General features: G+C 32.3%; 1 protein-coding gene across 2 annotated transcripts; it reads right to left on the bottom strand.

The window, feature by feature from the left end:
• Nucleotides 1-10,575: 10,575 nt before the first annotated feature.
• Nucleotides 10,576-11,378, bottom strand: LOC108692074. Of its 2 annotated transcripts, none has more exons than XM_018200183.1 (3): nucleotides 11,324-11,378; nucleotides 11,062-11,241; nucleotides 10,576-10,861 (listed from the first exon to the last, which is right to left on the bottom strand). In XM_018200183.1, the coding sequence occupies exons 2-3, from the start codon at nucleotides 11,231-11,233 to the stop codon at nucleotides 10,791-10,793; spliced, it is 243 nt and encodes an 80-aa protein (XP_018055672.1). In that variant the 5' UTR covers nucleotides 11,234-11,241; nucleotides 11,324-11,378; the 3' UTR covers nucleotides 10,576-10,790. The 2 variants fall into 2 exon arrangements, with proteins under 2 accessions (XP_018055672.1, XP_018055671.1); XM_018200182.1 differs by having other exon boundaries at nucleotides 11,334-11,376.
• Nucleotides 11,379-11,986: the final 608 nt, after the last annotated feature.

The raw sequence follows: 11,986 nt of genomic DNA, 5'->3' as shown, positions 1-11,986 counted from the left end.
TAATTATTTTTCGTTAAGCTGAATTTTGTTATCTTAAAAGGTGTCGATGATAACAAAATCGGCAATGTTTGATAATGAAAAATTTCTTTTTGTATTGTATACAATACTTGTATGAACAAAATTTGGAACTTGTTGCAATATCTTCACTCATAGAACAAATAGAAAAAAAATAAATGCACTTTTATTATACAATTAGAGTACAAATTATCGATTGACCATACACTGTTAGAAATGTAATCACGAGCTTCCTTTACATGTAAATGAAGCTCATAGTTTTGTACAAAATTAAAAGTAATGAATAAGTTAACTGAAAATTAAGTTACAGCAGTTTCTTAAATATAGTGAACATGTACATTAAATTTATGGAATTTACTTTTAATAAAATTTTATAAAAAGTTAAAGTTACATTAAATTTAATAAATTTTCATGAAAAATACATTAAATTTTATGTACATGTACACAAATATACTTTTTAAGTTATAAATACATTAAATTTAATGTAATGTTTTGAAATTAAGTTCAAATCGTGTAACTTAAATTTCATTAACTTAAAAGTTAATGAAATTTAAGAATATTTCTAACAGTGTACATAGAATTTGATAGGCTATTATTAAGATATAAAGATGTAAACGATGGAAAAATACTAGAATTTTAAAGTAAAAAACTCGTAAATTAATGATATTTTTTTCTTCAGCTTTGACAGTTTTTTACTCGAATATTTTTTTTAGATCATTTAAGTCTGTTCGCATTGTTTGAAATTCCCCAAAATTTTTGCACTTAAAGTGATATGATTAGAAAAATAGATTCAGGCATTGAAAAAAGAGAAAACGCAGATGCAAAGCGTGCAAGCAAAGCAAACAGACTTATTAATCTATTATCAACTCATCAAGAATTACAGCCAATAGTACATATTTCCGTTTTGATATAAAATTATAAAGACAAAAGTATTAAAAACTATCGAAAAAAAAGAAAAATGAATTCTATTTCTTCTTCTACATAACATGAATTCTATGTTTTTTCATGAATTTTCTGTAATTTGGTCAAAAAACTAGTTTTTTACTTGATTGTTTTCTCCAAAGTTAAAAATATCATTGTTTTATATCTCTATTAAGATAATAATAATAATCGAGATCTCGGAAAACTCACTGCTCCGTGTAAAGTTACACTGTACTGTCTCACGCTAAAACGCTTCGCGTTTTTCTTAGCACTGAGATACCACCGTGTCTCTGGATTTTCAGAATAGATACAGATACAGCCTGCAGATATTTGGAAAATTATCGTATCTTTTCAGCTATCTAATACTAGTATAATATAATAATATTAGAGTTACTGAGAGAGTAAGCTAATATTCAAGATTGACCTTTTCTTGGCGAAAGTTTAATAGGATACCACTTATACATATCATATCTTCTGAATTTTCAACGTCAAATATTTTCGTAACTTCTATTAAATCGAAAACCGCTCTCAAGCTCTTATTATGGAATTCTGCACATTTCTAATAATTGAAAGACTAGACGAGACCATCTATTTTTCGCGTATTAAAATTGACGTTATAAAAAGGGAATTCAAATTGGCGAAATGTTCATCAAACACAACAGAACTTCATATAACTGCTATCCAGAAGGATATGTACGCGGTGACATAGCGAGGAATACGGTTGGGAATAAAATCTGTGACGAGATCGAGGGAGAGAGGAAGCGAAGTTTCTTCGGCTGACCCGATGGAACGAGCTCGCTCACGCGTCCAATTGCACAAGTCCCGCTTTCCTCGTGACATAATATTATTTAACCCAGAATAATGCCGGCGTGCCAGGCGCTTCTTGCGCAACCGCGGCCGCCGTGCGCCGGTATTTCGCGAGACTGCGGTATGTGCGTTTGGAACCCTCCCTTTCCCTCTGATTCTTTTATTATATAAACTCGCACAACACCAGCTTCCACACCGCACCTCTCGAAGAAGGGGCTCGACGTTTCAAAAGAGAGAAAGAGGGGACTTCATCGTCTCCTCCCTTTCGGTATTAGGAAGTCGAACAAGAGGCCGCGATACCGCGAGAAAACTCGCGAGTTCTTTCGCTCTGTACTCGATTGAATCGGTTTAACTCTAATTATAGAAATCGATTTATATAACGTGCGGCAGAATCGAAACTCCGAATAATTTATCATGAAAAGAAATCTTAGAATGAACAGGCAAGTATATTTTTTTTTCACTATTTTATTATTCAGCAAGGAAATATAAGTTACTAAGTTACAATGTTCTGACGGTGTCTACTTTAATTTATCTTTAATTAACAGTTATTACTTATTTGATCTTGACTAATGTTTAAATTAATTCCTTTATTCAGATGTTACACTGAAAAAAATTAAGTATTTGTTTGAATATTTCTAAATAAATATTACTAGATATAAATATATATTTATGTAATACAAAAATCGTTAATTTAATTCAACTATCATTTTTTTATTGAATAAATATTTATATACTGTATTTGCTGTTTATATTTATTTAGTATTCAAAGAAATATGTATTAAGAGTTAATAAATTGTTTTATCATTGTAGAAGTATTAATCCTTAATGGAGTCGTTTGTGCATTTTTCTTTTTTTTTTTAAATACTAGGAATACTTAGCTAAATAACAATCTTTCCTTTTTTTAAACACACAACTTTACAAATACTTTCTAAAGATGTTAATGTATATATAAAGATCACTTAATAATTTTTGTTTTTGTACTTGTAAAAGTGATGAAAATTAATTCGGGAACACGAACGATCCACTGAATGTAGTAAAGGATCGGAAAATTATTGTATGTACTAATTGTAAGGATTAAAAGTAGGATATTCAAAATTCATATAATTTCCATTGTAAAAATCCTACAATTTCCATTGCGCATTTCGGGATAATACGGATTATATTAAACATATCTGCGTACTTCAGAAACGACGATAACTGCAAATAGCTTTTGATAACGGGATTGGCAAAGGGCGCGTCATATGCTAATTCTGATAAAAAGGGTTGCGTATACTGGGTAATGACGGCATAGAATGAGATGCTTGAGACGTCAAGTTGTCTCTATGATATCCATGATATTCTCCAAGTAATTCCTGATATTAACACGTTTATTCACATACGGCCGAATGATCGACGTGATGGTAAGTCATGTTGTAGTTTTTCCAACACTGTATATGCAAGAAGATCCTGGATTCTTCCTCAGAGTCAGTCTACGGCTGGCACGATTTCTCACGATTTTCTTCATAAATAAATTAGAAAATACTGCAATTTTCATTTATTTTAATCAATGAGAAATGTTATTATTTTAATAATATTTTATTAAATTAATTTAATATTTTGATTTTTTCGAACCATTGTCAGTTCTACAACATAATTATTACATATATTATTTTCTGTACATTGTATATTTTTGCAAGTATAATGTATCGAGGAAGAAGGCGCCAGTGAAAGGATATCCTTTGATAAGAATATTTTAAATCACAAAATGTCATAAGCTATTAGCGTAATTAATTATTTAACTAAGAATACGTAACGAGTAAGATATTTGATCTGCCATTAGATAAATCCCGGAAGAATTGCGTTAGGTTCTTATGCTATCGCGTAAGTTACAAAACGAAGAAGAACGAGAATAAAGAAAGATTGTTGCATTCGTTTCGGTTTCTATCGATCATTTACAAATTTCTTTTGGCTGCAGATTGACGCCGGTGATAATTTCCGATATCTTATGAACTCAATTAGCAATTCTAAACCATTTGTATGTATTGAAATTAAAACATTAATATTAATTCCTCTTTCATAAATCAGTTACAAAAGGAGATTAAAATATAATTTTCGTAAAAACTAATTAATTCATTTGGAATTTCGTATAATTGTTCAATAAATAAAATTCGAAAAAAAAGAAAGAATTAAGAAATAACACTCTTGAGAAAATAAGATATTAAAAAATATTTATCGATTTTACAATTTTGTCGTCAAAATGTATAATAACGATCGTCACCATCTCCGAATATCGTTTTTCAACGGATCTCTTATTGACACCTATACTATCCATTGCTCGTTAGCATTAACTTCTCGGACCGGTGTGTGACCTTACGAGGATAAAAGACGGATTTTACGCAGACGACCGAGCGTGTCCCATACAGGACATTAGTATTCCAGCAGTTTTACATGCCTGTTGTACGGTGCTAGTACTGGCGAGGATACGTGCACGCGTGAGCGGCGTGCCAGTGCGTAGTGCTGTGCGTGCATCGTTAACGCGATGCCGTGACTCGTCGCGTGTGTGATTCGGCCCCCAAAGGTCGGCGATGTGGTACGAAAGGTAAAACATTCCATGTAACAGTGAACACCTTGCGAATTTTCACGAAACTTCAAACGCGCATTTTAAACAGAAAATAGTGATGGTACATGGTTAAGGTTTTCCCAAATTAATGTGTCCCAAATTAATTGGTTTAACTTACTGTTTATCTTTTCTCTATTCTTAGAATTAGAAAACGATGAAGAGTAAATTGAACTGAGTAAATTGATCAAAATCTTACATTGATGAAACTGAACTGATAGCGAATTTGATTGGATGTAGTATGTGCATATTAAAACCGGTGTACATTGATTCAATTATCTGTGTAAAAATAAAATGCAAGTATTTCGAATTATAAAATACAGATTTTACCTAACAGCATAATAAAATATATTGAGGATTTCATAGTTTAATCTGTTTTTATATTTATTATATTTTTACATCAATTTGTGTATGACAACTTTAATACCTACACCAGTGCGTTTTAAGTGCATCCAATAGAATTCGCTATAAAACGATTATTCTGTAACAAATATGTAGAAATAACATAAATAAAACGGGACGCGGTATATTTTATTCTTAACTTGATAATTCATTAATAAAAATAAAACCAAATTTTTTACTCACCATATAATTCTATTTAAAACAGGCAAAAATCGAGCAGAATCGAAAAATTCGCAGTATTTAATTTTATTATAAAAATTACACAACGTTGGCGGAACTAGTTTCAACTTTATTAATATAACTTTTTTAGCTGCTAATTAACTAATTACATATTATTAACTTAAATAGCAATCCGCTATTTGTAGAATCACAATGTATCGTTGAATGACATTATTATATTGCTATTTTTTAAACAATGCTATACCAAATATACATATATATATGTCGAATATACATATATAATTATTACTCAAGCCGTGAATTATCTTCCTAGATGATTGAACTAAAGAATTATCAAAGAATATCGTGAATAAAAAATAGGGATACAATTTCTCTTTCGCGTATAATATAATAAATTAAATTAAGAATAAAATTGTGCGGTATGAAAGAGCGGTATGTCTTTGTCTCCTTCATCTTCATTTTCTTTGTTCCTTCGATCTAAGGAGGCATTTACTCATTGGTCACGCGTAATAATACGATGCGTCGCAGAGTTTGCGTCAGCGAACACGTCGCGAGAGTGTCGCGACCTTAAGAAGGAAAAAAAGAAAAGAAAAGAATCTAGTTTATTTCGCAATAAATTCCCCGTCGCGAGTCGAGACGAGCTGAGTCGAGTGAGCGCGCGGCGTAATGTGATTTGTGTCTCGTGCCAGCCCTAAAGGTCGAGAATGGAGAAGAGATGCGGTTGCAGCCTCCTTGTGCAACGATCCTTTCTCGATTTGCGGATTTCTGCGCGGATCTCTGACACGGGACGACCGCGGTGAGCCTCCCAAGCAGACAAGTTGTCGAAGGTAGGCGGAGATCGCGCCATAGAGATAGGGCTCGGCACGCAGGTGACTTTCTTGATTTACAGACATGTTAATACCAGCTCCCGAACTGTCGAATTTATCGTAATTTGTGGTTAAAAGCGATTCGAGATGGTGACGCGAGATATTATTGTAGACACGTCATTAAGGATGTTTTGACTATAAGTATAATATCAGTTTTGTATGTGGAAGTATCAAATCAAACAATTAGCCAAAATAAGCTATATCAGTCAATTTTATTTAAGAAATTTTGATGCTATTATAACTCGTGAACCAATTGCAAAAGTTACAAAACAAATAAATAATTTAGCTTATAATGGTTTTAAGCAGTAATTAATGACTATATTTTTCTGTAGTTTTAATAATTTTTAAACAAGTGGATAAAAAAAATGCACAAATATTTATTATTATTTGATCAGTGTACGTAAAATTTGATTTGATTCTTAATGTTTTTTTCTCATTAAATTTGCAAATAAATATTACAAAATGTAATTTTAAAAATCAAGACAAACAAAAAAATTAAATATCTTTTTACTAATTAAAAAAGTGCATTTATTTTATTTATTTTAAGAAGTGTATTTATTTTACACAGATATTCAGACGTAATAATAGAACATATAGTTAAAATGTGTTTGTATTTTTTATATTGTTTTTAAGTGTAACACATATATATCTTTAATCGAGATTAGCGAAACTTTTTTGGTTAGTAAGACACTTCACGCCGGAGAATCGCGTTCAAAATTTAAATAATATTTCCATCGCGCACATGAAAATTAAAAATGTGTGAGACAATACATTCATAATAAATTTTGTGAATGTATTGATAATACATAGGGAAAATCCAGGAAAAATGAATATCGAAATAAGTTGAGAAAAAATTTTATCTTATAATAAAATATTCGATTAAAAAAATTTCTCTCTTTTTACATAGAGATGTTTTTACAAGATGTTATTAGCAGAACAGTAAGTCATTATAATGCCGAAATGATGTCAAAACGACATCATTTTGATGTTATCGTGACTTGTTCTACTTGGGTAATTTTAAATAAAAAAAAATTAATTTCTTTGTGTAATCTCAGTTCGTAATTTTTGAAGACTTATGAATTTATGGAATGGAAATTTCTATGAATTCCTTTGAATTCGCTCATTTTCTGCAGGGTATGCTCTCTTGACGTAATCAAAGCGGTTAGATATGAGTCTTCTAAAGACGGAGGAAGCGAATTACCGTCGAGTTGATATTTGCACTAATCGGATTCACAAGCGAATATAATCCTAAACGAGCACATGAACTGTCCCATTAAACTCAAGCGGAAGTTGAGGCGAATTGCATGATTTGATCTTTTGCCAACATTTCGTACTTGTATATTTTATTATCGATGAAAATTATTCCTTATGCTGCAAGCTTATTTTATATTATGCTTATTTTATACATCGAAAAAACTTGAAAATCGAAAACAATTAAAACGCAATTAAAAAAAGATAACAAAAAAGCATCGAAAACAATCTTAATACATCGAATTTTTCATTGTAGATAAAATACGAAGCCTTAAACGAAAACAGTGGCAATTTGATGAATCCATAGAACCCAGTTGCCCGGGACGCAAATATTATATCTCGAAATAATTCGATCGATACGCGCAGACGGTTATTCCTGAGACTCGCTTTTAGTATGACGTAATTTGATAATAAATTTCACATTACATACGAAGGAATCAAATCATTGTTCTAATTTCAGCGAACTTACTTGTTGGCTCATCATAGAGACATATGACAAAAATATACCTGGCTAGGTCGAACTTAAATTTCTAATTCAAATTATTATTAGAAATAAACAACGCTATCTCGTCGCGAATATTTTACTTGAGATTGGAAATTCAAGAAAAGATAGTAACGATGATTGACGTTGAAAACAAAAATTAAATTTTAATTGCTGTTTAATAATTATTGTAAAGTATAAAATATTTGTAATATAAAATAAATAATAAGAAAGATAACGAAGTTGTTTCACAGTGAAATGTAATAATTATTTATTTACGTAGAGTGTGACATTTAAATTAATTAATTTTATTATGATCGGGAAATATTATTGGGCGAACAAAAAGAAACTGATGAAATCCAGAAAAGACTGTGTTACATGTATAAGCTTCCCGGGGCTTTTGAAACGAACGAAGGAACAGTCTTGCAATTACGCGTTGACGCAATAGTGCGAGGGGCATACCACGCGCTCCGAGTTCTCGCTTTCTCTCATCTTCCGAACGATCGAGCGGCTGGAATACGTTCGATTTATCGAACGGAGACGGAATGAAGGACCTTGATCCTTCCCCACGACATCTTCTCACCGTTTTCCCTTCCTTTCTCCATTATAATTTTTTTTTTCTTCCTCGCTCGTCATTCGAAACGCGCGATGGACAACGCTCGATTTTTCTCCAAGCTATGAATGTATTACATAAGGCGGGGTTAACAACAAAATTCTCGGTTTCCACAGCCTGGTGAACCGCGTCGAATCGCTGAGATATACGCATACGGATATGCAACGTGCTCGTTTCTGTGGTCGTGCGCGACTCATAGCGTTCGCCAAAGAAGAAAAAACGAACGCGCTGCAAAACCGCATAGACGACACTTCCGGAGAATATATGTTTTATATCTTATTTGTGGTTGTGTCCATTTTTCTGGAAAGAAAAATAGGCGAGGGAATGTCCTCGACTTCTCGCGGTCCAGGCAAGATTTGACAATGCGATGAAATGTAGTGTTCTATTCCGCTGTGATATTTTAAATTCTTGAAGCATTCTCTTCTCCTTCCAAAACTTAGCAACGCTTTTTAACTCTTTTTCGCCTATTTTCTGATTTCAGAAACGCAGATGATATAAATTACAAATTTTGACCGAAATAAAAAAAAAGGTTTCGTTTTGATTCGTTCGATTTTTTCTTGCCTTTTAAAAGGAGGATCTATGATTTTTATTTCTAATAATTCTGTCTTTCTTCCATTAAAGATGCAGGAGATGGATCAGGAGGGGGTCGCGGGAAACGGGCCTGATTGTCTGTCCATCGCAAACGGGGCACAGGCAGCACACGTAACAGGCACGCCGAACGTGTACCGGATGGATCGCTCCGTGTTCCAAGTATTACAAGAGCGATCTCCTGCGTGTCAAGACTGTCGATGCGGCAAGAGGCCGTGCGCGAGGCACACGTCCTCTTCTTCGTGTGCCACCTTCTTCGCTAGGAACGCCAGGGTGTGGCGCCAATACCAGAAGAACGACCTTAGACACGACCTCGTCTGAGAGACTTACAAAAGCCGTGTCGCATCTTCGGTTTCAACACGTGATGGACAAGTATCCTGTACGGGAGGATAAAAGCTTATTTGTTATTGATTGCCGATCTGCCACAGATTGTGCAAATGCATAAAAGGCAATCTCGCCATATGCTTTTTTAAAATATTCTTTATAACTGTCATACTTTTCTATTGTTGATATTAAATCGATCATATTATAATATAAAAAAAAAATAGGATAAAATAGGATAAAATCTATAATTTTTTCATTATTTATATAGCAATTATAATAATGATATAAAATATTCTGTTCCATTTTTTAAAGATCTTACTTCGGATAAAATAAATTTCAAGAAATAATTTTCCCTTTAATGTAGTCACTTTTCGAGAATATCAGAAAACAAAATAATCGTTATAAATTATAAAATTTATCTAGATCTTTTAAAAACAATTGCGATTTCATTGCGATTTCAAATCGATAATAAAAAATATAGTCATTTTATTATTGATAGCAATTATAATAACGATATAAAATATTTTGTTTCATTTTTTAAAGATCTTACAAAATGAATTTCAATAAATAATTTTCCCTTGACTTTTTAGTATTCATGACTTTTTGAAAATATCGGAATTCCAACAATAGTTATATGTTGTTAAAAAATTTATCTGAATTTTGTAAAAATAATTACGATTCCAATTCTTATAATAACTATTTAACAAATTAATTCTACGGATGATTTGCTCAAATTGAATTGAAATATGATCTTCGGATAATTTCAGTTTCCAAGTATCATCGAATAATGTACTTCAGTATTCGGAATTTTGCTGATACGTTTCGGGTCGCGTAGGCGATCGATTCGCGTTGAGACTCGCACAGTGGATACATAAGTTTATATCACTACGCAATGGCCAGCGTGTCCTGTAAGTGTATCGTCGAGTACGTAACAGGAAGTAACGCGGTGCGAATATTAACGAGCGGGCGCGCACCACGAAAGCGTTTACGGCTCGCTCTCCGCGTTGCACGCGCGCCTTTGTATTTTGCAACACGTGCAATACGTGTGCGCGCGCGCGCATCGATGTTTCACACTGCATCAGCTTCAATAGCGTTTCGCGGAATAGAAGCAAATAATACGCTTCACTTCACATCTCAAAATCGTGAAAAAATCAAAAGATAGGAAATACAAAAATTTTATATTTGAAAAGAAAGCAACTAGTCCACAATATTTTCTATACATAAAACAAGATATATTTATTGCCTTTTTATCATTTTGAAGCTTGGAATAAAGTATCTTGTATATTTTAAAGTAATGTAAGCATTGACAATTTATATTCAATGAAAGACTATCATATAACACTTGAATGGCAAAGATATTACATAAAGATAGAAAATTTTTTGTTTTAATCTCTTTTTCTCTTGCGTTTATAATTTAATTTAAAGTTTATAGAGAAAATACGAAGATAATTATATAAAATTAAAAAAATACATTTTTAATATAAAATCTTAATAATACAATAACTTTTCAGGAAACATTTAATGTTCAAAATTAGATATCAGTGTTTAGTTAAAAATAAATATTCTCAATACCATCATATTTGTGAAAGACTCAATAGACTATATAAACAAATCTTACACTTTAGGTAAAAACCATAAGTGAGGAAAGAATGTAATAAAATATACATATTATTTTCACATCACACTCACATTTTTATGTGCAATTGCTACAAAATACCGTAGCTTTATGTTTGCTTAAATAAGTTCTCAGCTGCGTTTAAATTTATCTTGAAAGGGTGGCAAGTCGAAAATCCTGGCTGTACCAAGGAGTACTAACACTGAAAACAAAATCATTGTATATAAACATTGAATAAAGATTCATGAATATTAATATTAGAATATTTTTTATTAGAGAGAGAGTAAAATAAATATTTTTTATTAGTAAAATTTATTTATTATTATTTGAGTACAAAGTGCATTCTATTTCTAAAGCAAAATAAAGTTACAAAGCAATGTTATGCTACTCGAACCGACATACCAGAGGCAACTGAGCACATTGCTGCTTTTCCTATTTGCTTTTGGTACTGTTTGGAGTGGTGACAGACGTATAAACCGGCAGCGACAAGGCCGCTACCGCTCAGCAGTCTGCATTCGAGACAATCGCGATTTCTGTTGCTGATCATACTGTTTACTGTGTGTATGTTGGTCATATCTTGATCTTAAACACGATTTATGAAAGTAATAAAAGTACCGCATACAACGAAACAAACTTTCCAAAGAGGTTAGAATAGGAATCATACAACGTCTCACCAGCTGTACAGACACTTATCTTCAGTCTTGGCTTGTCAATTTCATATTCAATCATCGATGTAATTATATATCTAGAAACGAAAACTTCACTTGAACAAAATTATCAAAGCGTCTCTTTTTTCATGCATTTTGGAACGCATTAAAGTATACCTACTGATATTTGAGAAACAAATTTCGTTACTAGATGTCGTATGTGTTCCAAAACCATCAAGAAAGATCCCTTTTACATCGAGCTATGCAGTAGCATTCTAGGCATTTTAGTTTTATACGTATAATATTATTAGAGATTTAAGTTAGGGGCTCCACACAATATAAGGAACAGAAAACAGAGAACAGAGAATAAGAACTTCAACCTACCAGAAGCTGTGTATTGCATAATACATGATTTCTGATAGGTCGAAATTCTTAAGTTGCAGCCATAATAGAAGGCATAAGGAATAAAGATTTCAATCTATTAGAAATCGGATACACGGGAATACACGATTTCTGATAGGAATCCTTATTCCTAATTCCTTATTGGCCGCACCATTATTTTCTGTTCTCTGTTTCCTGTTCCTTTTATTGTACGGAGCCCCTTAGAGAGAGAAAATCTGAAAGTGGACATCTCGGCCTTTGTGTATCAAATCTAATAATATCCATGTTTTTCTTTCATG

This window comes from Atta colombica, unplaced genomic scaffold (genome assembly GCF_001594045.1).
Source record: "Atta colombica isolate Treedump-2 unplaced genomic scaffold, Acol1.0 scaffold58, whole genome shotgun sequence".
NCBI lineage: Eukaryota > Metazoa > Arthropoda > Insecta > Hymenoptera > Formicidae > Atta > Atta colombica.
The sequence above is the reverse complement of the archived record's forward strand: the minus strand, read 5'-3'. Positions and strand labels throughout refer to the sequence as shown.

Coding starts and splice junctions, on each gene's coding strand:
- LOC108692074 (XM_018200183.1), bottom strand. CDS start 11,233: ATGACCAACATACACACAGTAAACAGTATGATCAGCAACAGAAATCGC. Junction 10,862..11,061: donor AATGTGCTCAGTTGCCTCTG/GTATGTCGGTTC, acceptor TTTTGTTTTCAG/TGTTAGTACTCCTTGGTACA.